The following is a 22,519-nucleotide window of genomic DNA, read 5'->3' as shown; positions in this document are numbered from 1 at the left end:
TATTGTGAATGAACGAACATCGACAGCATCCTCCTTTTTCTCTCTCTCTCTCTCTCTTTTTTTTTTCTTTTTTTTTTTTGTTTTTAAGCCTACTATACGCTTGAACTATTGCATCGCTTGATTATTGATTTATGTTATTAAAACCTTATCGACTATTATACTTTGTAGTTTGTACTTGGTTTTCATATTCCTGAGTGAGGGACTCGTGATCGCGAAAAGAATCGACCTCGTCGTTCTTCTTCTCGACGAAGGATATTAAAACAACGATCGTTTTTCCCTTTCGCGAATTGTCTGATTATTTATTGAAAAGCTTTCTTCTTTTTTTTTGCTTTGCGCTCTATCTCTTTTTTTTTTGTTATTTTATTATTTCTTTTTTTTCTCTTCGGCTCTGTTACCTCTGACAATTCAGACGATGGCGCCAATTTTAAAAGCTTCTTTTTTTTCCTTTTTTTCTTTTTCTTTTTCTTCAGCCGATTCGCGAAAAAAGAAGAGAATGTCAGCGCGCTTCGATATTTCGGAAGTATTTGTTCTATCGTAAAATATCGTGTAGGCTTTATTTTTTCTCTTCTTCTTTCTTTCTATTCTCTCTTACGTATAGAGATTTATAAGCTTTATATTCCGTGCACCCTGTATGTCGTGTGTGAGGTAGCATTTGTACTAGTGTGCGATGAAATATTGTGATCCATTATCATACTTTTGTCGTCGGGGATGAACAGCAGGGATAGAAAAAAACGCGATGATCGACAAGACGAAAGATATACGATGATCTCTGGCAGTGGTGCTCCCTTTTTGACAAACTTTTCTTATGAAATTGAATATGCGTTTCCAAGTTGCATTTCCGTTTTTTTTTCTTTGTTTCTCTCGTTTCTTTTTTCTTCCTTTTTCATTTCTATTTTCCTTGTACTTGTATACGTGGAGATCATCGAAATATATATTCTTATCGAAGAGCAATCCTCGCGAGATCCAGCCCTCCTTCCAACCTTTCAACAATTACACTATAAAATTGATCGTCATCGTGTTCCAATAAATTTACAGCGTGTACAGTTAAGTCCTAGAAAAATTTCACAATCTGCGTGTCCATCGATTAATATGTTCGTACCATTATTATGTTTCTTTCTTCTTCTTTTTTACCTTTGTCAATTGTTAATTTTATCTCTTAAACGTTATTTCTTTTTTTTTTTTATTTTTTTTTTTGTTAACTTTGTACTATAAGTCACGGCCGAGAATCGACCGCTCGCCCCCGAAATCGGAAAAGAAGCCCCACCTTGCGACCGCACGTTCTTTTTTTTTTATTTTATATTCCTTTTTTTCTCTCTTTCCTTTCTCCTTCTTCCCTTTTCTTTGCTCCCTTTCTTCCTTCCTTCCTTCTACCTTCTCTTCTCTAACCGGTAATTCTTCGTTTTTTTAATTTTCCATATTTCTCTCTCTCTCTCTCTTTCTCTTTCTTAGATCATTTTCGACCTAACCATTCTCGAATTATCATGCATATATATTTACACATATATGCATCAACGTCGCTTTTACACGTAGCGATGTATATAATCCCTTTTTTTAATTACTTAATCTTTTATTTATATCATCTAATCGCCGATGTAGTATCTAGAATACTATATCGAAAATCAAGAAACGAGAAACAAAAGAGAAAATATAGATAGAACGGTACACAGCGAGTTTCTCGTATTCCCTTTTTTCCATTATCTATTCTTTCTTTCTTTCTCTCTTTCTTTCTTTTTTTATGCTTTTAGATTTTTATTTACCCGCCAATGTACTCTGTTTGTGCGTGATGGTGTAGGTGCAGCAACGATACATCGATTACTTTTCTTTTTCTTTTTTCTTTTTTTCTTTACTCATTCCATTCTAAACCGCGCGTGGGGGATCGTTTCATCCCTTCCTCGATATCCCTATCACTTTCTCTCTCTTGTCTCTAATCCCGAAACTAATCCTAACAACCGCCACGCGAGGCAGTATACCGGATAAAACGAAGAAGGTTCACCCGTCACGGACATATACCATTTACATCGTGGATCCCAAAATTCCTTTTGTTCTAAAGTCCTCTCTCCTCTCCAGCCCTCTCTACACCTCCCCGTACTCGTCATTTTTCATCTTCCAAAAACGATCGATCTCACGAATGTAAGCTCCTCGTCTCGCTTTATAACTTCCCACCCAAAGTTCTCTGTGTCACACACGACATCTTCCCTCTCTCTCTTTTTTTTTTCTTTTTCTTTGCAAAAGGATTTTCAATCCGTAAAACACATATTATAGAAACAACATGCAACATTTTATCCTACGCCGTGATAATACGATAATTGAGTCGCGTACGCGTTTTCTTTCGAATACGAGCAGCCGTTGTCAGCTATCCCCTTCTTTTCGGTTTTTCGGTTTTTCCTAGATCTTCTGTTTCCTTTTCCTTCTACTTTTTTTTTCTTTCTTTCTTTCTTCCCTCCCCCCGTCCCTCATATATCTTTCCATACTCTTCACCGAAAAACTAAAAACCTGACGATTCGCGAATACGCGTGTGTCGCACGGAACACGGTGTGTCCTTTTAAATATGTGTGTTCGTGTGTTTATGCGTGTGCACGTGCATGCGTCGATGTAGAAACGCGCGTGTATCCGTGTATGAGCGTGTCCGTCTGTACGCGCGCGTGTATCTCTATAATATATACATGGATACAGTACTTTTTTTTTTTTCTTTCCCTTAAATTTACACCAGAATTGCACGATAAACGATCGACACGAAATCGAGTGATAGAGGGAAAAAATGAATTTCGAATATCGTTCGCTTTTCTTTAGATTCTTTTTCTTTTCTTCTTTTTCCTTTGTTTTTCTTCGCTCACGATCTCTCCCTTCTCAATATAACGAATTTCAATGAATCGCCAAAGGAAGGTTTCAATCTCCGCTCGACTTCGAGTCGATGCGCTCGCTCGTTCACAGAAATTTTGCACTTCCGAAGAAGATATACGTCTGTCACGAACGCCAAACAGAAAACTATATCTACGTGTATTAATTTCTCTTCCATTTATACTCGTGACAAAACGTGCTCGTCGAAACGGAGAAAACAATGGCCGACGCGGGAAATTCAAGAAATAAATTTGACGATCTCTCCGATTGAGTAAACTCACGGGACACGGAACTCAACCTCGTTGAAAATCTGTATGTAAAGAAGAGAGAAAACGAATGAAAAGAAATAAAAGAAATAAAAAAAAAAGTAAATGTCGGTCAAAACGCGAAGGTGAGAAAAGAGAAAAGAGAAAAGAAAGAAGAAAAAGAAAGCCGTGTCCACCTTCGATGTGCCGGATTCTTCCTAGATATATTTTAACATTTTTTTTTTCGCCACGAGATTATACGCGTCTATAATTTGCTTAATCTTCATCAAAATACCGACTAATTCTAAATCCATAATAATTCTACGTTGATTATCTAGGTACATGTGCGCCGATTGTTCGGAATATTCCCGCGATCGACGTTCCGTCTGTCATTTACGTGTGTGTATATATGTACGTATGCATGTGTGTGCGCTTGTGTGTGTGTTCCGGTGTATCGTTCCATTTCCCTATTTCACTCTGTGTATTCGTGTTTGTATATATGTGTACGGGTAATCGTACGTATAATATCATTACGTACGCGTTCTAATGACCTCATTTATTTTTTGTACGTATGACGAAACAGATAAACCGTGAAGCTTAAGTCGATTCGTCATCACACCCCCTTGAACCATCCCATCCCTCTGACGTTCTATCACTTTTTCGACGCTCGATCTTATCGTCCTTTAATGCGACCGAATCGATTCCTAATAAACTTAACACTAAATTCATTACGTACCATTTAAAGGTACATTTGCATCTGCTTAGCAGGTAGCCAAAAACAATATATATTTATATATATATATATATATTTATATTTATATTTATATATATATATATAATATTTATATTAAGTAAAAGATTCGTTTAACATGCCAAAATGTGACCGTAACTATTTACACGTGCGCGGTATGTGTGTCGTGTGTACGTGCGTATTCACCATCAATTTTACTTTTTTTTTCTTCTTTCGTCATTCCATTAATAATTAAATGTGTAGGTATCTCTCTCTTTCTCTCTCTCTCTCTTCCCCCCTCTCTCTCTCTCTGTCTCTCTGTCTCAGTTTTTTAAATCCCGTACCATCGCGTGTGTATGCGCGTATATAACGACACGTAACACAATTTTTAACTCCCCTTTCTGTCTCACCACACGGATCTATTCCCGATCCCTCCCCTTTTTTCCTCTATCGCCTAAAATCTAAGTCGTCTAATTTCGGAGACCATCATAATCATCACCCCATCATCCTCTTTCCCTCGGTCGAAACAATCAGTACAACCCTTCAAACAAATATTTCGGCGACTCGCGCCCTGATTTTTGCATCTTTTTTCTTAGCTTCTTTTTTTCTTTTTCTTTCTTTTTTGTCTCCCTTCCAGTTCATTTTCCTTTTCGTTTCTTCGATCGACCCACAGCAGAGATTGAAAATTTATGCGCCCGAACACGCTTGCTTGCTTGCCGTACGTTTTTCTTTCATCTTCTTTTTTTTTTTTTTTTTATTCTTTTTCTTTCTTTCTTTCTTTCTTTCTTTCTAAATGCACGAAAAAAGGGAAGATTAATCTTTTCCTTCCTTCTATTTTCTTTTTTTTTTTTTGGATTTTCAATTTGTTTTCGGTTTCGCGTAGATAACATCGCATAAAAAAGATGACGAATTTTCAGACGTGCTTAATATACGATTACGCGGATAGTATAGTGTGTCGCATTCTTTTTTTTGATTTTTTTTTGTTTTTATATACGGCGAATCATTCGTTCGCGTGTCTATGGTTTTTTCTCTCTCGCGTTACTAACGTCGCTAAATCACGTGCACTTACTATATTCTCTCTCTCTCTCCCTCTCTCTCTGGTCCATTCAAAAATTTACATGCTCTCTTGCTCTCTCAAGCTTACACATATGCACACTCATAAAAACACACACACGCATTCACTCACACGCGCACTCGCCGTAAGCGTAGACGCATACATATATGGTCGCTCTCATTTTTTCTTTCTTTCTTTCTTTCTTTCTTTCTTCCTTACTATTGTTACATAGTTGTATTATACGCTTTGTAAAAAACGGGTCTATTATACGTAGAGATATATATATATCACGTGCGCCGTGGATCTCGAAACCCTTCCAGCAATTTCGAATTTCGTTAATCGAAAAATATATATGTATATTTATATATATATATATATATATGTATCTATGTATATGTATGTATATATTTAATTATGTACTCTCTCGCTCTCTTTCTCTTTCCTTGTCCTATCGATAGAAGCTTTAAGAGGATAAAAAAATACTCGTAAAAATCGGTCCGTTTGTACGCTTGACTAGTATTGTTCACTCGTAGAAAGAAATCAATGCTTTGCAATGTCGTAGATCGATTAAAAAGGACTCGTTTGAGGGGTAAGTGGAGAAAGTGCTGTACAAAAAACCGTAATATCACTATTACTATTATCGTTATTATCGGCGACAAGTCGCGAGAACGATTCGAAATTCGAGCCTGAAGAGCTTCGAGATCCGTGCTTTTGTATCACCCAGTATACAGGGCGCGCTGATTATAATATAGTAATATTTGTAATAGTAGTAGTAATAGTAATAATAGTAGTAGTAGTAGTAATAATAATAGTAGTAGTAATAGTAGTAGCAATAGTAGGTAACTGTACGGAATGTACAGAATTCTTCTTTTTTGTTTTGTTAATTATTGTAAATTGTGTTCCCTGTTACGTTTACGCGTAAAAATGTGCACACATTATAAAAACGATGAGGTAGTATTTTCATACTTTTGGCAAAAATTTGCGAGCGGCGACGTAGCTCGCTCACTATTACGGACGATTGAAAACAATTATAAGAATAATAATTAATATTATATTAAATATTATCAGTAGTAATAGTAGAAAAAAGAAGAAAAAAAACAAAGTGTCTGCATATATATATATATATGCATATATAATATGCTTTTTTGTATATCCTATTTCACGTACCTTCTTCCCTATGTTTCTCATTTTCTTTGTTCTGTCGTTTTAACGCTAAACAATTCTATATCGTCTATTGTCTCTCTGATAAACTTATGGTAGGCATATCGTTGTGAATATAAATCTTTATAATGCTCTTTCTCACTGTAACAAAAATAAGAAAGAATAAACGACATTTTCGTCGAGTAAAAAAGAGAAAAATCTGTGTATAAAGTTTGTAAAATACTGCAACAAGTAATATCGTGATGCCATCCTGACTAGGAGTATCTAAATATTAATAGATAATATAAGCTATTGCATTGATCACAATCTATAAAACCGGGCTAAAGTGCAGTTTTTGTTTCTTTTTTTTTTTCCTTCACGAGACCTTATCATTAATCTAAGAGTATAAACGCGATCCAGTTTGGCTCATTTTCTGTTTCCCGTATCTATTTCTCTCTATTATTCTCTAATATTCTCGATTAGCGGTTCTATTGCTTCGGACAAAAGTCCATCATTTAAACATTGTAAATAAATAACAAAGTGGTAGTGATTGTTTCGCACGGACGTGATCGGTCTTTCTAAGGAAGTAGAGAAGAAATCGGAATAAGGAAACAACAAACGTTTAACTATTTCTATGAGAAAATGGTGGTTTTCTTATCGGCGATATTCTTATTGGAAAAAACGATAAATCGATTTTTTTTCCCGAGTAAAAACGTGCCCGGTGATTTTTTACGACGATTTTTGTACGAGAAAATTGCTTTATTTTCCTTACTCCGATCGAACCATTCCATAGAAAGAACGAAACTAAGTTCTCGTGCTTTCCGGTTTATATCGTACGACGGTTCGTCCTAGAATCGTAATAATCTCATAAACTTTTCGTATAAAACTGTCAGCTGTACAAAAATCGTGTTTTCAGTATTATTTCGTTATCCAGTTATACGCCACCACCTCTCCTCGCGATATATATCATAATCTCCACGGATAGTCGGATGTTTTAATAATGATAAAACGGTGATATAGTCATGGTGGTGGTCGATCGATAATGATGGTGATCATAATAATAATAATAATAATAATAATAATAGTAATAGTAATAGTAATAATAAAAATAATAACTAATAATAATAAAAATAATAATAATAATAATAGTAATAATAGTGATTAATAATGATAATAATAATAACTATACTCTATAATAATCAATAATAATAATAATAATAATAGATAATAAAGTCTCGTATTCTGTAGCAAATAAAAAAAAAAGAAGAAGTAAAAGAGGGAAACGCGTGAAAACGAAATGCATCTCGTTCGAGTTGGGTTTCCAGCGTAAAAAGGTTTCTGCTATTTTAGTATTGTTTTGGCACTGCGCGCGTGAACGACTGAACGTAACTAGCGTATGACGTATGTATATTATTCTTTATATCACCCGTTTCTGTAAATATGCGTATGCGTGTACGGTTATCTCTGTAAATATCGATCCTAGGCTCGACTTTCTTCAACAGTAATATAGTACCAGAAATCTGCATTGAAAAAGTTAACAGTTTTATGGTAGTAGTGATAATAATAATAAAAATCGGTGATGAAGCGACTATCTCATCTTTCTCTTTGTAACACGTTTGAACTATCAAAAAAGTAGTAGCGACCGATGATCGTTTTTGGTCCTTCTCGATCATCCTTTCTTTCGGTATATACGTATATACTTATCGTTCGCGAATGACCGAAAAAAGGGACAACCACGGCTTTCTTCTACTATCTTTTTCTCCTTGTTTCTCTATTATCTGTACTCGGCAGCTTCAACTATGAAAACGTTTCGTCTAGTTCAACATATACCTATGTATGTATATTAATAAATGTATGTTTACCTGAGTTTGTGTTTTCAATCCTATGACTATTTCAGTTTTGCATTATCTTCGATATATTATTATTATACTATTAATTCGCGCGTTTATTTACTATTTTCATTCTTGTATTAATCACGTGTGTTGTTATTCTTCGTTTAACTATTTTTGCTCTTTGCTTACATCGTCTATTTCCTTTTATCGCTTAGCTTTCTCATTTAATAGTTATAGTTAATTAGTCCCTAGACGACCGTTGCACTTTCATTGACTAGTTTTGTGATTCGCTGGCGTTCCCTTTTCTAACTTTCCTCCTTGCTTGCTCGTGCATACAATCCTCGTTTCGTTCTACCTTACTCACGTTTTCTCATTCGTACACACACACGCATCCTCTTTCTCACACTCGCATTCTCTCTCTCTCTCTTTCTCTCTCTTTCTCTCTTTTTTCTAATAATCGTATTCTCATACGACGGCAGCTTTTTTCACTTCGAGTTCGCGACGTATATTTTTCGGAAAGATCCATCAAGAGGCACGGAAACCAAAAACGATTATGGTTTCTCAATAAATCTTTTTCTTTTTACTTGCAAAAAGAAAGATCGCTTTGACGTTTAACGTAACGACTTGAAGAGAAACAAAAATAATATCTCTCTTTGTTTCTTCTCGAAAATAAAAAAAAAAGAAATTCTTTCTTTCAGAAAGAAAGAACTCGCCGTGCGTCTTAGGAATCTTTCAGAAAACTGCGAGTCCTAAACCTGACCTTAAAGTTCCTTCGCTTCGGTCTTCGATGTTGTGGTAGTAGGACGATGATCCCAGGTAGATAACAACGACGATGACGACGACGACGATGACGTAACGGCCTTCGAACGATGTTTGCTCTCGTAAGACGCAGCCATTGAGTTTTTTTTTTGTAATCGTTATTAAATGGAAAATGTGTAAACAAAAGAAAAGAAAAAAAAATAACCAAAGAAACGAAGCAAAAGAAAAAGATCGTAAATGTCGAAGACGTCCTTTTTCTTCTTCGAAAATTGGCGACGTTTTTGAGAGATTGCCAGTTCGTTGAAAAAATTCATCCAACTTATTAATCCATGAGATTGATCGAAGCCAGATCCGTGGATACTCGTTCCTTCTCATCTTCTTCGGAAGAACGTTTCTCTTGGAAGCTGGACAGGTTTTTGTATAAACACCGTGGAACATCGTCTTACTAAGTTTACCGATCGAGGAATAGGGACGGTGTGTTCGAGTCGAACGTCGAAGGGTAAATGGAGAACTAAACGGCTCCCCAATCGTCTTTAGCTTCTTCGTGTAACGTGTAGCCGAAAAAAAAGTTTCGGTGGTTTCGACATTTCTTTCTTTTTCATTTCTTCCTCTTCGGCATTCTGGGTCACGGAATCGCGAAGAAAACAATGACTACTATTACGACGACGACGACGAAGCCGACGACGACGACGCCGAAGCCGACGACCACGACGACGCCGACGACGACGACGACGACGACGACGACGACGATGACAACAACAATGATGACGGCGACGATGATAAGAAGGTCGAGGAGAACGTTGTTACTGCGGCACCGAATCGGAGGCCGAGTGATTCGTCTCTTGGAAAGCTTTTAGACTCAACTCGCCTTTGTGCTCTCGTGCTATGTGCCGTCGCACGGTGTTGTTTCTCGTGAATGTTCGCGAACAGTATGGGCAATGTACCCTGATGCCCTGATGACGCTGTCGTACATGGGCACGCAGATTCGTCTCATAGCCGTACAGTCTCTCGCAAAAGGGACACTTTAGTTTTTTACCTGTGGAAAAGAAAACAAAAAGGAAAAATATTTAAAAGTCGCATGCGTATGTATGATGTAATATTACTTTTGTGTATATGTGTGTGTGCGTGTGTGTGCGTATACACGAATATATATAAATCGAAAAAACCCAGCGATACTCGATTTTGAATGTAACTCTTCGTACAATAAAGTTTAAATTAGATACAATCCACTTGAGAATTAATTGGATTGTGATTACTGTGATTCTCTGAAAGAAATTTGTAGGATTGAACTTAATTAAAAAGATCATGCTGTGTTACGAGGATCGAGGCAAATCTTGGCGTAGAAAATGCAAGTTACGCAACCTTCCATCCTTTTACTTCGCGCCGGCTATATTTTAGTCCGATGGTCGCGCGCGCACGCTTTGCCATTAGTCCCTTCAATAAGAAGAAAACAAAGTCAACGACGACGAAGGAACGGTTCACGGTAGAGCATCGGGCCAATGCCTTCTAGAGATCGTCGGCGCGTGCAAGGCCATCCAATGAGCAACTAGCTTCCCCATATCGAGGACTATTAACTCGCATTCTTTTCGAACCTCGCCATTCACGAGAAAGAGATCACTGATCATCCTCCGTTCTTGCGTTCTTTCTTTTGTCGGAGAAACCGATCGTTAGAAATTAACGTTCCGCAAACCGACCGTGACTGTTTCTAACTCTTCCTGCTTCGTTCGAAATTCTTACTTCACGTAAGAAAAAAGAAAGAAAAAAGAAACGACGAAGAAAAAGAAATCAAATACAAGTATAAAAAGGACAAACGCGAGCCGATCAACCGCGATTCTAATTCGTCCTTTTTATAAGAATAAAACAAGAAGAATAATTTGTTGGAACGATTTGATTTTTGGACCGATTCAAGAAAATCGTCGCTCGCGAGAAAATAAGCGAATAGAGGATATCGGATTACCTACTGCGTCGAAGTGGATTATCTACTGTGTCGAAAGTAGTAACGTTACGTTATAGTCGGAAGAAAGAGCTGAAACGTAGAAAACAGAAGTAGGTATAGGGTTGGCTGGCACGCTAGAACGCTGTAAAACGTGGGCCCTCGAAAGTCGTTACGACCACCACATGCAACGCATAAATAATCGTGGGCGTGAGAGGCGTGTGCGTGTACGCGTTTATTATACGTCGTGCGAACACGGCAGGTTGCGCTCAAGACTATTATAGTACATCGCCGATAAGAAATAGTACGTCTCTCTCTCTCTCTTTCTTTCTCTCGTAAAAGAGGAGAGAGAGAGAGGCAAATGGTATATTCCTTCGAAATTTCAATCCGGTCGGATATCTCGATGCTATCAAACACGTAATGCAAATGGAGAATGGCAGCCAAAAATAGCTAAGAACCGTAGACGAAACGTTAACGCGTTCTCCGAACTTTTTTATAAATGATAAACTGAAAATCAAATAATGAAATCGAATATTTTTGATCGACGAATTTGCCATGGATCGCACACGTATTAATAATAAAATACTAAAACGTGCAGGTTGTCGCTCGATAAGAAACTGAATCGAAAGAAGAAACAGAAGAAAAATCAGCGCATACGTGGTAGCTGGTACGATGCGAGCGCGTGTACTTACACGCGGAACCGCGCGTTCTCTGGCTTTTCGGCGGATAGCACCTAAAAATAGAAGCCGGGCATCCTAGAAAAAGTAAACGGGGCCGCGGTGGCGGGCCTCGGTTTCGTGCAGCTGACTATGAAATTCACAAAGGATCCAAACGGGGGAACAAAGAGCGGGATCCGTGAAGACGAGCGCGTGAAACAGAGAAGAGAGAGAAAGAGAGAGAGAGAGAGAAAGAGTTGTGCCTGAGACAAAGGCACGAGAAAGAAAGAGATAGAGAATGTGTGCGTTCATATGTGTTCGTATGTACGTTTTCACGGGATGAGAAAAAGAGAGACAGATATAGCGCTGCGGGGTAGATACGCCCCTGAGAAACATGCAGAAACGCGAAACGGTGCCGAAAGGCTCAGGAAACGAAAATGATCGCTTCCGAGAAAGGCTCCGCCATCTGCTCTGCCTAGAAATCGCTCGATTTCGAGACACTCGTCCATCGATCGTTATCGTAGTATCCTCATAAATTTATTTAATTTTTCCCAAATATAGAAAAACTTTGATCGAGGAATAATTATCGATTTGTAATTTCGAACCGAACGATTTTCCTCGAATTTCGAGTCGTTTTTCGTTCTTTCAAATTATTCGAACAATCTTATAAATTATACGAGACCGATCTATGGATCGGCGATAGGGGATACGATAAAAAGGGAAAAAAAAAGAAAGCGTTGAAAAACACATTCGCAATTCTTGCTCTTCAGTTCTCTCTCAGCGGAATCGTGCGTGTTTGACCGAAGGGATCGAAGGAAAGCCCGAGAGTCTGGGTACGATGAAGTAGTCGTCGAGAGGGGAGAAAATGGAAAGGTTAAGTTACGAAACGCAGCAACTTCCAAGGTCTCTCCCACTCCAATTGGATTATAACTATGACGACGATCTGACCCTTTTTCCCTTTTCAAACTGAATAGATAGAATAATGTAAAGACGAAGCGCCGACGTATAAAGAAAGATTCCACTACATTTTCACATTTTTACAAAGAGATAGAGAAGTATACAAGAGTATCTCAATTAATTCGTACAATTATCGTGGAAACTTAACGATATTCTATTCGAACGTCTTACAATGGAGCTCTTCGATTCTTATCCGAGCATCTTGGTAATACGAAGAGTACAAGAGCTATATTGTTATCAGTAGCATAGATTTATTGTCCAACGTCGATCCGAAATAACCATCCAAAGGGAATAAATTTCCAACCTATTTCCTCAAAATGGTAGAAGCTAGTACAGTAGCCTAGATCAAACGCAGCGAGCGTGTTCTTCTCGAGGAAACGAAATATATAAAAGAAGAAGAAGAAGGAAGAGGAGGAGGAGGAGGAGGAGGAGGAGGAGATAAAGACGAAGGAGATAAAGAAGAAGAAGACGAAGAAGAGGAAAAAGAGCGAAGAGAAAGAGGGGACTCGCGAGTGGCTGATCGTGGATCTAGAGACCTTGACACATTTTGTTCGGTGGCGCCAAATTGGTCGTCGAGCAGGCGGCCTATCATAAGAAATAAGAAAAAGTCGAAAGGGAAGAGATGCGAGAGGTAGTTACTCGAAAGAAGAGTTAGCCGCGTTACTATGGATACCGTGGTAAATCTGTTCGATTTAAGAAACAGCCTCCCGTGATGCTCTTTTGATACGACTAAAGATTCAACACGATGTTTTGCACGTTATTTTTGGCTCTAACAATTTTCCACGAAAATTCCTCTTACTCATTGTACGAAGGATATACGAAATTACTGAGCGATACTTAGAGTTCCACTAATTCTTTAGACGGCCTATACGCGCTCGAAAACAACATTAATTAAAATTCACGAAATATTTTCTCGGTAGGACGTCAGGTACATGGAAAACAACGTAGTTAAGGGAGAATGAGAAGGAAAGAGGGAGAGATAGATGGATAGCGAGAAAGAGAGAGAGAGAGAGAGAGGAAAAAGAGGCAAAGGACGAGAGAGGAAAATCAATGTCAGGCAGGGTGTGCGTTGCAGCCCAAAATCAAGGGAGAGCCCTAGGCCCTCCCCCTCTTATTCCAAGTGTACTACGGAGTGAGAGGAGAAGAGCCCTGGTCGATTCGCGGCTGCAAGGGATGCCAACCCTCTTTCACCGAGCAAAGGAGGAGAGACCATCAGGGGAAACCATAACCTGCACAACGGTCCACTTTCGAAACTTCTCCACGATTCAAGATGTCCGTTGAGAATCCTTTCCGAAGCCGACGTAGATATACGTGAGATTACAACGAATTTCGCAATAGTGAATATAATTGTCAGTGTAGCAACGATCAAGCAAATCGGTTTAACGAGTGACTCGTACGATGGTCGGCCCGACCGCAACATTCCATTTCCACTTTCAAAGAGAAATTTTCAGGCGGGCGCAAATTTCGAGCTTTCCGTCGAACGTTCTAAACGTTCCTCTAAACTATATCTTTCGTAATATCTAGTTCTCGTGAAATCCTTCAAAAAAAAAAAAAAAAAAAAGAAAGAAAAGAAAAGAAAAGAAAAGAAACGAAAAGAAAGAAAAAGAGTAAGAAAAGAAGAGAAGAGAAGAAAAGAAAAGAAAAGAAAAGAAAAGGAAAGAAAAGAAAAGAAAAGAAAAGAATCAACTCGTTCTTTTGTTGGCATTGACAAAAAGGAGAAACGATTGGCCGTCTTTCTTATTTAAAATAATGCGAAAATCTCGTTACTCCGAAAGGAATATTTCGAAAGATCATTTTTCCTGAACGTTTATGAGCTCTTGTCTCTTTTCCAAGGATGGACCACCCCACGAGACGATGGTTTCCCGACAGGCTCTCGAAAAATTTTCAAGCACGGGAGGAGCCACGAGAGATCGCCGAACGGCTCGTCGACGTATATTCGACTCTCAACATAGTGTCACGCACACGAGCGCATCTACGTAAGTAAGTACGTCTCCACGTACAATCACGCGATGTAGCGAACGCGCACGCACAAGGCACACGCATGAGCGTAAGCGCACACGCACGCGCACGCACACACGTACACACTTACGTAAGCAAACGCGACGGTCGAAGCACGCAAACCTTGCGCGTCGTCGTCGTCCACGAAGAACTTTTGGCGGCACGTGCACCTACACCAATGCGTCGGCCGTTGCACGAACACAGTCGCACACGCATCCGTGCACGCACGCATTCGTTTATTGATTGGTGCGTGCTCTACCCGCAGGAGCGTTTAAGCATTTTCGGGCACCCCGCGCCATCGACCAATCAACGAGAAACTTTCGTCCTTCGTCGTGGACTACACACGACGAATTCGTATTTTCGATATATCAACGACTATTTATCATACGCGTTTCTTTACGTTCCCAACGAAAAACAAAATGACTCTATTCGCACGTAGATACGTATAGGTCTCCTGATCTCGATACACAAGTATTATGATCCGAATCGATTTTGCCTACGTCCAACGTCCAATGATTCCCACTGTATTAATAGAACTTATTCGATAGCAATAAATTGAAAAACACAAGAGAGAGAGAGAGAGAGAAAGAGAGAGAGATTGAATTATCTCTATTCTTGCAGTAAATTAGAAGAGCTTTTTCATCCCCACCGCATTCTAAAAACGTGTCTGTGCTTTATGCAGGTGGCGCTACCGTTCGAGAGCGTCCAGAAACTTCCGCAATGAGTAAGAGAGAAAGAGAAAGATAAAGAGAGATGGAGAGAGAGAAAGAAGATGAACACTTAGGTATAAATGTGTGAGAGTACGCCCACGATGCAGCATTTCGATAAGGGAGACATACTCCCGTGGTGGTTGCCGCGTTTCTCCTTTGTGCAGGAAAATACGAAAGTAGGAAGAGAAAGAGAGAGAGAATAGAAGGAGGGATAGAGATGGGTAGGACGATGGAAGTTCCGAAAGGGGTGGAAAGAGCAGGATGAGAGGCAGAGGAGGGGTTCCTGGATTTCCAGAGAAGATAGCGTTACGCATTGTGCGTGGGAGGGTAGCGCCGGGCTAACGCGCCTCTCCGTTGTTTTATTCCGACTTGTCGAGCCGAGGAGTATGGTAATAAAGCTCGGAGGGACCGACCATGTCCCTCTTCTCTCTCCCTCTTTCCCTCCAAAGCGTTTCCTTTCGTAGAAAAAAAAAGGAAAAAAAAAAAAGAAAAAAAAAATACTCGTACGCTCGCGTCTCCACCTTTTCGTTCTGCCCGAATATTTTTGGCCTTGCGACGTGCTATTCCAATCGCGAATAGTCCAAATTTTCATGAAATAATCATCCAGCGCGAGAACACTTTGAGATTTTAATGCTAATAAATTATTATTCCAGCCAAGTACGCCGGAACACGGTATACAACGCATAGATTGGGATATCCGGCCGGCGTAAAGCGTATCTACTCGTGCGTAAGGTATGCTGCATTTTGTAGCGTTCAAAACAGAGGGAACATGCTCCGTTCGCATCGACGGATACGGGATGATATAGTGACCATGACATAGAACGCAATAGCGCGGCCGGTGCTTTTTAGTAGTGTCATTCTCAAATCGCATAACGCGCGTCCCAATTACATGCGATTACCACCAAGTCGGTAGCCTCAACGCCTCCGTTTCGTTGTTGCGCTTTGTATTAGCGTAACCGTACGAGCAGGATACATTCATTTATATACACGGAAACATATATTTGCGATTCTTACAAAAGAGACGCGATTAGGTGGTTCGACGATTTGGTCGTTGCGCGAAATAAAAGTTGTTAGGAAATTATCACGTGTATACGTACGTAGGTATATACGTGCATATATACGTATTTATAGATACTATAAAAGAACAGACGGAAAAGAGCTCTAGCGAAAAATGAACGTCGCTCCGTGCTAATACGTATGCCTCGTTTATCAGTTTTTCGTCGCATGAGTTGGCCCTCTGACGGTGTTATCATAAATTATTTCGTGACCCGAATTCGGTATTGCATGAGCAGCCTAGACTCTATCGTATCCGGCCACCATCACTGTCACAAACTCCACCTCCTCTTCTAACGGTTAACGACGACAACGACAACGACAACGACAACGACGTCGTCGTCGTCGTCGTCGTCGTCGTCGTCGTCGACCGTTTCGAACGTATATATATATCCATGTACGTTCGTGTGTATATGCGCGCGTCCGTGTCGTCGACCACAAACGCGCAGCCACGCACGCAACGAGCTACGAGCGGCGCCGTTTGTGCTCGCGAACAAAAACGTAAAGCGCGAGTATTGCGTTCGAAATAGATTTCTATAGGCTGATTCAAAAATAAATATTTATATTACCTTTTGCGAGATTAGAATGAACAATTTATCTCCAACGAGACTTATCGACGTTATCATTCGATATCACACTTGATAAAAAGAGGAAAAAAGAGACATTTTTCGAGCGTTCTTGAAATCGAGCAAAGCTTTTATTTTCACTGAAAGAAATCGTGAGATCTAATATGAATCGGTCTGTACGAACGAAGCGAGAAATTATTTCCTATCACGAACCAGCCAGATGATTGTCACCTATCATTCTGTCTTTCTTTCTCTCTCTCTCTCTCTCTCTCTCTCTCTCTCTCTCTCTCTCTCTCTCTCTTGTATCATTCGCGCTTTCAATTCGTTTCTCCTCCTCCTCCTCCACCTCCTCTTCCCTCTTTGATATTCGTGTATTACCGCTGCGAACGTTATACGCGTGCAGTCGTAACAAACCTTTGTGCTTCGCGTAATATCGCAAGAGTTTTGAAATTTTCTTTTCGAAACTGTCGTATTCCTTTTTCTTTTATTTTTTTCTTGACTCTTTTATTTTGTCCATTTTATACAAAATTTCGTGTTACTTTTATGATGAACGAAACTGTCCAAGTTTTCAGGCACCGAAATTTATTGTAATTTCTTCAAATTATCAAGTATCACGGTTGGTCGAGTTTAATGCGTAGGCGCGTGCAGAGAGAGATAGAGAGAGAGAGAGAGAGAGAGAGAGAGAGAGAGAAAGTGCCGACAAGGAGAGAAAACGACACGATAGGCATCCCCGGGGTTCGTATTGATCGGTCAGAGGGTAGCAGTATGCGGTAGGATCGCAGTAACCCGAATTAGAGACTCTCCTCTCTCCGGTAGTCGCCCACGGAATCGTTTGGTTTTCCTCCGGAATTTTTTGCAAGCATTACCTCTCTATTTCTCTCTCTTTTTCTCTCTCTCTCTTTCTTTCTCAAAGCGTTGCGGCTGTGGTGAACGCGCAAGATCCGCACGTTTTATCGTTAATTAGAGGACGACCGCACGATTATGTACAATTACACTTCTCTCTTTAGTTACGATATCACGTTTAAATCGACGTGAAATCGAAGCCCTTTTTAAATCGCTTCGTTCAACGCAATCGCCATTGAACAAGACAGAATCATTCTTTTTTCTTCTTTTTTTTTTTATGACGAATTAATCAAAGTAATGAAATTAATTGCAACAGTCATTTAATATGAGAAAAAAAGAGAGAAAGAAAAGCTCGTTACTTCGTACGATCCGTGATTTTCATTTACGCTCTTTATATTCGGAAATTCGGTTTTTCGTTATAGGGTAACATAAATTGCGTGCGTGCGATTTGCAGCAATACACGCTTTAGCGTTCACAAAATTCTTTCTAATATTTCCAAACACCCGTATGACTGTATCTGACCATGACACACATCGATGGAAGACATCGAGAGTCTTTCGCATCCTTTCTGAAAAATATCCAACGATTTATTATCAGCTTCATCGACGGACCCTTTTGTCTTCACCTACCCCCCTTTCTTTCTTTCCCTTTTTTCTTTTTTATTATCCTTTTTTTTTGTTCTCTCAAAGGGAAAACGATATTTATTCGTCGCCAATAGCACGTATTTCTTGCTCGCTCGCTCGTAGCACAAAGTAGATAATAACGAGTCCGGCACCGGCATCGTGCTGTCTCGCTCACCAGTTCCGCGATCTAATTTCTAACAATTCCATTCTATTTCGGTCTGTCAACGTGTCTATTTTACGAGCATTATTATTTAAAAATAGATCACGCGTATAGAAACGTTTCTTATGAAATAGAACATATATATTATCATAATCCAAAAGAATTAGCACGTCGTTCGTCGCCCGTGTAAAACGATAGATATTGGTTAAAAGCAAGATCCATCATCGAACGATTTTCTTTTTCTTTCTCGACGTGAAAAAAGAGATTCTGAAGTCGGAGTATAGACGAAGGACGTTCGAGATACGACGGAAACGATTTGGAAAAGGAAAGTTCTTAGGTAGAATAGAGAGACGGGGACATACACGAAATTGCAGAATCTAAGCAGCAAAAGACCTTTACTCGCGCGCTTACGTGTTGCATTGTGCAATGATTTTCGACTGGTAGAAGGTTAAGCCAACGAGGTGTGGGACGAAAAAGTTGGCGAGGACTTAGCCAACATAGAGACACGAAAGAACTCTAATTGATTCTAAGAACCTCGAGTGTGTTCCTTCTCCTTTTCTATCTCCCTATCTCTATCCAACGCGCATAGACGCAACACGCACTCGTTCGACATAGAGAAACACGCGTTGTGCCGCTTAAACGATTCCTAATAAGATAATTCGTGCGGGCAGAAATACGAAGGAAAAAGTTCGTGATCGTGGACGACGAAATATTTTGGAACGGGAAAAAAAAAGAAAAAAAAAAAAAGAAAAGAAAAGAAAAGAAAACGAAGAACGATTCTGATTCCCCGATCGATCACGTAACGATATAACATACGTGCGTAGGGATTCGCGTTTTCGCAATGAGAATTGATTTTGAAAACTTCAACGATTATCTTCGTACGAAAAATACTGTATCCTACGTTAAAGAAACGCTTGCAATCGGTTCTTTGCAATTAGCTCGAAGGAATAAAGTATGAGATAGCTGTTTTTATAGAACGATTACAACGTGTACTATTATAGAACGTCGTCGCGATTGGAAGAAAGAAAAAAGAACAGAAAAGTTTCTGAATGCTCGATAACGGTCGTCGATGAATCGAGAATATCGATAGACGGTAAACTTTTTGTTCGTACAGGTAAAATCTCGAGAGAAAAAGACTACAGTGAATTAATAGTACGAAAGGAAGAATTAATTTTTAATCGAGCGACCATATGCAAGCGTACTTCTCCAACTCGGAAGTTTCCAATGTGTATAGTCGTCGCACACGCTTCATTGAAACTTTTACGAGGCACGTGCGCGAGATAGGAGAGAAGGGTTGAACGTTATAGTAGAAGAAGGTTTGAGAAAGTAGAGGTAGGGGATAGAAGGAAAAAAAGGAAAAAAGAAAAGAAAGAAAGAAACGGAAGGTCGCTCGAGCCGGTGCACCTGCCTGCACGTGCCGAGTGCAACTGCACTTTCTCTCTCTCTCTCTCTCTTCTTCAATAATTCAAACTCGCTACGGGACGTGCATGCGTGCGTGCCTTTTAAAGGGGAATAGCATTCATCCCCTTTCATTGCACCCTCGATGTTCAAAGAAATTCTAAGGTAATAACGTCTATTTCCTGTTTCGATCTATCGTTTTTAATCTATGAAATCTATTGTCTCGTATTTTTCTTCTCGTCCGATTATATTCTACCTGGTAATTTCGTGTCTTCATTCATAGACGTTTAAAGCAGTAATATGATTAACGAGATCTCAACGTTAGACGATTTCTTTCTTGGACGTTAGAGAACGGCCAGGAGAAAGTTTCAGACATCGTAGTTGGCAGCAAAGAAGAAGAAAAATGGTACGAGACCGTCCAACCGTAGGATACTTTCGAGTTATTTCCTGTGGTTTTCTACCACTGGATCTAACGAGTTACAGCCTAGCCGCGTAACTTTCATATCTCCGTCACACTATAAATTATATCTCGATGGATCCGCCGCAAAGCCGCAAAAATGAAAGTTATCTTCAAGTCTGACGAAAGTTATATTTAAGTTGGAAGCACCCTTCTTTCCCTTTCGCCATTTTTTCTCTAGGATATCTTTAATTAATTTTTTTTTATTTATTTTTTTTTTTCTATATTTTTTTTCTCCTTATTATCATTATCGAGGTGAAGTACGAACGATATTAAATAGAAATTATCCAAAGAATTCGTTCTATTCAACGACGAGCTCTCGAAAATTCTTTCGTAATTCGAAGATGTGAGAACGTTCACCTTTCGAGGCAACGAGAGACGATTAAAGGACACCTTTTTCTTCTCTTTCCTCATCATCGTCTCCTCCTCCTCCTCCTCCTTCCTTTTTTTCTCCTTCTAACGATCGAGCCTGAACGCCCTGACAGGGAAAAAAAAGCAATTTTAAGACCGCACGAAGGTGAGATTTTAACGCCAGTATAACTGTACGTATCTCGTAGAACTGCTAAGAGAGAAGACATAGGAAGTGATTTTTCTTCCTCGCGTTTCTCTATCTTCCTCCTTCTAGCGAGTTTTGACACTTACAACGTTAAATACCGTTCCCTAGTTCTTCGAATCTTTCCATACATCTCGTACAGTTATGTACATAGATTTCACAGGCAAATGCGAACGTTTTATAACGTTTTCTAACGCATAGAAATTAACCGGGGGAAAAAAAGAACAAAGAAGAAGAAAAGAGTCGTCGTCGAGAAAAGTTACGAGTTGAAAGAAGTTATGACGTTAATGTACACTCGGATAAAAATCCAAACTTGTAGAATCTGATCTAAACTTTTAATGAAAAGAAACAAAATAAGACGACGAGAGAGAGATCCTCTCGATCGCGATAGAGTCGAGGTCACGACTGAATTACGTTTTGGCAGTCATTAAAAAGGAAAATTTAAGGACGCCGTGTCGGTCAAAATTGTTTTTTAATGCCGACATGGCGTGCATCGAGATCGACTAAGAAGCAAAGGCCGATTCGAGATATGCATCTTGGCACGAAATTGAGTCGAGCGATCAAAGATTTAATCGGCGTTATGGTCTCTCTATCTCTCATTTATCATCTGGTGCGAGCTAATGTCAGGAGATGGTGTAACGATAAGGAAGTTTCTATCTCTTATTTCTCGTGGATGCTCGTTCTTCTCCTTTTTCTCTCTCTCTCTCTCTCTCTCTCTCTCTCTCGTCTAACGATCCATCGAAGAAGATCGTTGGAACGAAACCGCGAAAAATAATGGCGACTTCACGGCTTTAGGTTTTACCAGGCAGCGTCGTAAACGTCACGCCCGGTGATCTGCTCGTCGAAGCAAAAGATGTTCCCAGTGGCTGCACCGTGGCTCGCCTGCATCCTCTTTGTAGACTTTGTTCAAACCGTGAAGGCGAGGAAGGAGAGAGAGAGGGAGAGAGAGGGAAAGAGAGAGAGAGAGAGAGAGAGAGACACCAACGAGCGGCGATGAGTCCTCGTGCTCTAAGGCACAACCGTCCCAGATGGGCGTTAGACAGATACACACGTACACGTGCACGTACACGTAGTAGAGACACGTACGATGATGACGAAGAAAAAGACAGGGATTTACGCACACAGAAACGCTCTCGTAAATCGGTCCTACCCACGGGCTGCTCCGTTGCTCTCTTTCTGCACGTTAGAGCGTCGCCGAAGCGGAGACTGTGACGTAGACACGTGGCAGGAAAAAAAGGACTGCCTTGCCACGAAAATATATATACCACGATGCACACGCCGGCGACTTCGAAATTCGTCGGCACCTTTCTCTTTCTCTCTCGTTCAAGCTCCTGCTCTTTTTTGCTCTCTCGTCGCTTCTTTGTGACACCTCGAGCAGCAACTTAACGCGACTAGCCAGCCGCTAACCTCTCCTAGTTCTCCCGATGCGCCTCGTCGTGGTTAATACGAATCACGACTTTGAAAATCGTCGAACCTTGTAATGCGGAAGTTTCGAAAGTTCACTCAAGACTGCTTTTTATAATGTTGATATCGTCGTGTCATTCGATTATCGAAGCGCAAACGTTTCGAAAGAAAAGTTACGATAATGATCCGTAAACGTTGAATGTTAACGCCAAAATTTTATGTCGTCTTCGTCGTCGTCGTCGTCGCCACATAAGATCGCAGCCCGGTGATTAATTTCCAAATCGAAGATGTTATAACGCAAGACGCAGCACCACGATCGTCAAAAGAATTTCATTTCGTTTTCACGATGACAAAGCAAAGTGCTCCTTCGCAGCGGCATCTCGGCAGCATCTCGAGGCATTCTTCCTGTTCACGATTGGAAGAACTCGGCTCGGAAGAGCCTTGAGAGTGAATGAGAAGGGACGGAAAGGGTTCGTGAGAGAACGGGGAGATATCACGGAGGGCTCCAGTTGCAACATCGACCGGAGTTCCACGTGCAGCCTACGTGCGCGATGATGCAACGAGTCGAGCAAAGGTCTAATCAATCGAAAAATTATGATTATTATTATAT

General features: G+C 40.0%; 1 protein-coding gene across 10 annotated transcripts in view; it reads right to left on the bottom strand.

The window, feature by feature from the left end:
- Positions 1-4,549: 4,549 nt before the first annotated feature.
- The window catches only part of LOC127065056 (zinc finger protein chinmo), a 44,676-nt gene continuing 26,706 nt past the window's right edge, over positions 4,550-22,519 (bottom strand). For 8 of the 10 annotated variants that reach the window (XM_050996904.1, XM_050996910.1, XM_050996901.1 and 5 more), the window contains one exon: positions 4,550-9,634. In XM_050996904.1, the coding sequence (XP_050852861.1) occupies positions 9,402-9,634 (233 nt within the window). In that variant the 3' untranslated portion in view covers positions 4,550-9,401. Of the gene's footprint in view, positions 9,635-16,569; positions 22,486-22,519 lie in introns of those variants that run through there. The other 2 variants (XR_007781940.1, XM_050996903.1) reach the window with 2 other exon arrangements.

This window comes from Vespula vulgaris, chromosome 7, assembly GCF_905475345.1.
Source record: "Vespula vulgaris chromosome 7, iyVesVulg1.1, whole genome shotgun sequence".
Lineage (NCBI taxonomy): Eukaryota > Metazoa > Arthropoda > Insecta > Hymenoptera > Vespidae > Vespula > Vespula vulgaris.
This window is presented reverse-complemented; position numbering and strand designations above follow the sequence as displayed.